Genomic DNA, 3,655 nt, shown 5'->3' with positions numbered 1-3,655 from the left:
AACTTTAACCACATTTAACAGTACATTAGCAACATGCTAACGAAACATTTAGAAAGACAATTTACAAATATCAGTAAAAATATCATGCTATCATGGATTATGTCAGTTATTATTGCTCCATCTGCCATTTTTCGCTGTTGTTCTTGCTTACCTAGTCTGATGATTTGGCTGTGTGCAGCTCCAGACGTTAACTGGCTGCCCTTGTGTAATCCCTTTCATAATGTTGGGAACATGGGCTGGCATTATGCAAATATTGGGGCGTACACCCCGACTGTTACGTAACAGTCGGTGTTATGTTGAGATTCGCCTGTTCTTCGGAGGTCGTTTAAACAAATGAGATTTATATAAGAAGGAGGAAACAATGGAGTTTGAGACTCACTGTATGTAATTTCCATGTACTGAACTCTTGTTATTTAACTATGCCAAGGTAAATTCAATTTTTGAATCTAGGGCACCTTTAAAAACTGGCCGACCAATGAGATTGGCGCTTTCAGATTCACGTGCATGGAGCTGATACCAAGACGACGAAGAGAAAGTAAGTAGATGAGGAAGACCCCTACAAACTTGTGCTTTGCTAGTTCTTGGCCACACCAATAGATGTGTATTATTTCTGTTTGTTTTTTTCTTTTACATTCAAGAAATATAGTTGAGAATGTCTATTTCATAAATGTTTATTTGCACTACCATTCACTTACACTACTGTTATTGTGACTTTTTTGCACTACCGTTTCTGACTACCATCTCTCATATGTCATGTATATGCCATTTTATATCTGTATTTTTATCTTCTTTAACTTTATTAATATCATAAATATGTTTATTTGCACTACCATTCAGCACAAGCACCATATACTGTCAGGGAGTGAATTTGCACGTTCACTCACTGGCGCATCGCCAGTAAAATTCGCTTGAAAAACGCTGGCAATAAGCGCATGCAATATTCATCCCGGTGTGTACAGCCCGGTGTGTAAAGGATTAATCCACTTTTAAATAAAATTTTCCTGATAACAACGTAGCGCCAGTTTCGTTTTTTTCCGTAAGTAGAATAGGGAAGGCATAGGACATACGGCGTAAGCTTTTTGAAGAACGCAGAAAGCGGAATCATGTGCAAGACGATAATTTGTGTTTATAAAGCATATACATTTACATTTTTTAGCGAAAATGATCTTTTCGCTAGATAAGACCCTTATTCCTCGGCTGGTGTCGTTTAAAGCCCTGTGAAGCTGCACTGAAACTGTCATTTTGACCTTCAACCGTCTGGAGTCCACTAAAGTCCACTATAAGGAGAAAAATCCTGTAATGTTTTCATCAAAAACCTTAATTTCTTTTCGACCGAAGAAAGAAAGACATGAACATCTTGGATGACATGTGGGTGAGTAAATTATCAGGAAATTTTTATTTAAAAGTGGACTAATCCTTTAATGCTGCCTCGGAATGATCGTAAATACGAGTTTGCTAGGTAAAAATTGCACATGAACGCCCTCCCATGCATTTCGACTATTTATGTAAGGGGACCCGCAGTGTATGTAGATAGAAATGGCTCATTCTAAGGTAATAAAAACATAACGGTTCATTATGTAAGGTCTTTATACACCAATGAAAACATATTTATGTGTATTATATTGCATTTTTGTCAATAGATCCTCCTAAAATTTACACACTGCACCTTTAATGGCTTGTGATTGTCAGCTCCTTCTGTCAAAATCTTAATTGTTTAACTATATACTTAAATACACTTTTCATGTAGGCTATAAACATGTTTTTAAGCTCATTTAAGATGGCCCACAGCAAAGGAAGACCTGACTATTACCAGCATAAATATAATTTAAAGAGAAAATCTGATAGGGTTTCTTTAATATTATTTTTACTGTATGAGCAAAATATCAAGAAACGGCCTGCAAATAATGTGAATGTGATATAAAATCATACCAAATACGTGTGAAAATAAAATTGGTCATTGGACATTTTTAAAGTAAATGTATTGCAAAAATGTCATTGTTGAATCCTTCCATATTCATATCTTACAGCTTAAAAGTGTAATAATGGATGGCGGCGCACATAGAAGCTCCTTGTACTTTCTTCTGTAATGACAAATAAAGATTCTGATTCTAATGTCATTGCATTAGACAAATAAATCAAACCAAGTGGAATCTCCAAACAAATGCTCCACTAACGTCCAAATCCAAACGTGTTTTTTTTTCATCTGAAACCTTGTTTGAGCTATTATGTTTCCTTAAAATAAATTCCACTTGACTTGATTTTGTTATCCAATGCAATAAATGTAATTTTAGATTTTAAAGTGTGACCCAAGTAAATGTTTGGGCCCACCTGTACCTCCCGTCGTTTTCATTTAAGTCATCATAAAGTGTGTCCGGATTACAAACTGGTGTCAGCAGTCTCAACTTTGGGCACCGCCGGTTCAGTGATTGTATCCGGATGCGCATCTCTGCAGAAGAACACAGCCGGGTTTTTACAGGCCCACATGGCCACATCTCCCCCGTTGGCCGGGCTGGAGGAAGACAGGCGGCTGTTTGCGCCGTGCCGGCTCACGTACCTGTCCCGAATCCGGTCGGCCCGAGTCCGGACCGCGTCCCTGCGCTGCGTCTGCGTGGACAGGTACGCAGCGATGTTTCTAGTCCTGTATCCCTCCTCTCTGCTCCGCCCCAACAGCATGGATATATTCGGGTTCCTTATGGCATAAATCAACGGGTTGATGGCACCGTTAGACCACGCCATCCAGATAGCCACAGTATCCATAGCGGGATTGAAAGAGTACCTCCCGAGCGCGGTGATGATACCCATCAGGCAGTAGGGCCCCCAGCAGAAGATGCTGAACACGATCATGATGAGCACGGTGGTGGCGGTGCGCATCTCGCTGTAGAAGCGCAACAGGTGCGCGTAAGTGGTCACCGGCCGCACCCTGATCTCCGACAGCCGGACGGTTTTGCAGATGTTATAGTGGCAGAAGCACATGAGGGCGAAGGGAAGCAGGTAACAGACTACTATTAAAGCAATACTGTAGGTGGTGCCCATCCTGGAGGTGCCCGAGTGGAACACATACATGCAATGGTAAAAGCCCTGTTTGTGCACCACCAAGCGCCCGGAGGTCTCCATAAGCAGGTACCAAGGAAACGAGAAGACCACCGCGGAGAACCAAACGGCCACCAGGAGCTGGATCGCTCTCCTCCGGCCGATTTTGGCTTGCGGCTGCCTGACGATAGCATAATACCGGTCGAATGAGATAAGAGTCATGGTCAAGGTGGAGATAATGCCGAAGCAGGTGTTAAAGAAGCCGTTGGCGATGCAGAAGGGCTCTCCAAACATCCACTTGCCGTTCTTGCTGAAGAGCATCATGAAGGAGAAGGGCAAACAAAGCACGGCCGTGAGAAAATCAGACAGGGAGAGAGACATGATGAAAGCGTTAGTGACCGTTCTCAACTGCCTGTGTTTGATTATAACCACCACAACCGCTGAGTTACCCAGACTGGACAGTAAAAAGATGGCCAGGAGGAGCAGCGCCTGCGCGGCCACCGCGATGCCCTGGAGAACCGAGTTCCGCTCCGAACTCCACACTGGGGTGTCGCGGTTCATCTCGCCCCCGGCTGTATAGTTGCTGGCCTGAGTGCTCAGGCTGTTTACAACTGGTTTGATGGTC

At 42.8% G+C, this 3,655-nt stretch overlaps 1 protein-coding gene across 1 annotated transcript in view; it reads right to left on the bottom strand.

Moving 5' to 3' along the window:
* Positions 1–1,837: 1,837 nt before the first annotated feature.
* LOC125268453 (G-protein coupled receptor 135) overlaps positions 1,838–3,655 on the bottom strand; it is a 2,902-nt gene continuing 1,084 nt past the window's right edge. The window contains exon 1 of the mRNA XM_048190651.1: positions 1,838–3,655. This exon is cut by the window's right edge and continues 1,084 nt beyond it. Coding sequence (XP_048046608.1) covers positions 2,377–3,655 — 1,279 coding nt within the window. The 3' untranslated portion in view covers positions 1,838–2,376.

Source organism: Megalobrama amblycephala, linkage group LG5, assembly GCF_018812025.1.
Source record: "Megalobrama amblycephala isolate DHTTF-2021 linkage group LG5, ASM1881202v1, whole genome shotgun sequence".
NCBI classification, from domain to species: domain Eukaryota; kingdom Metazoa; phylum Chordata; class Actinopteri; order Cypriniformes; family Xenocyprididae; genus Megalobrama; species Megalobrama amblycephala.
This window is presented reverse-complemented; position numbering and strand designations above follow the sequence as displayed.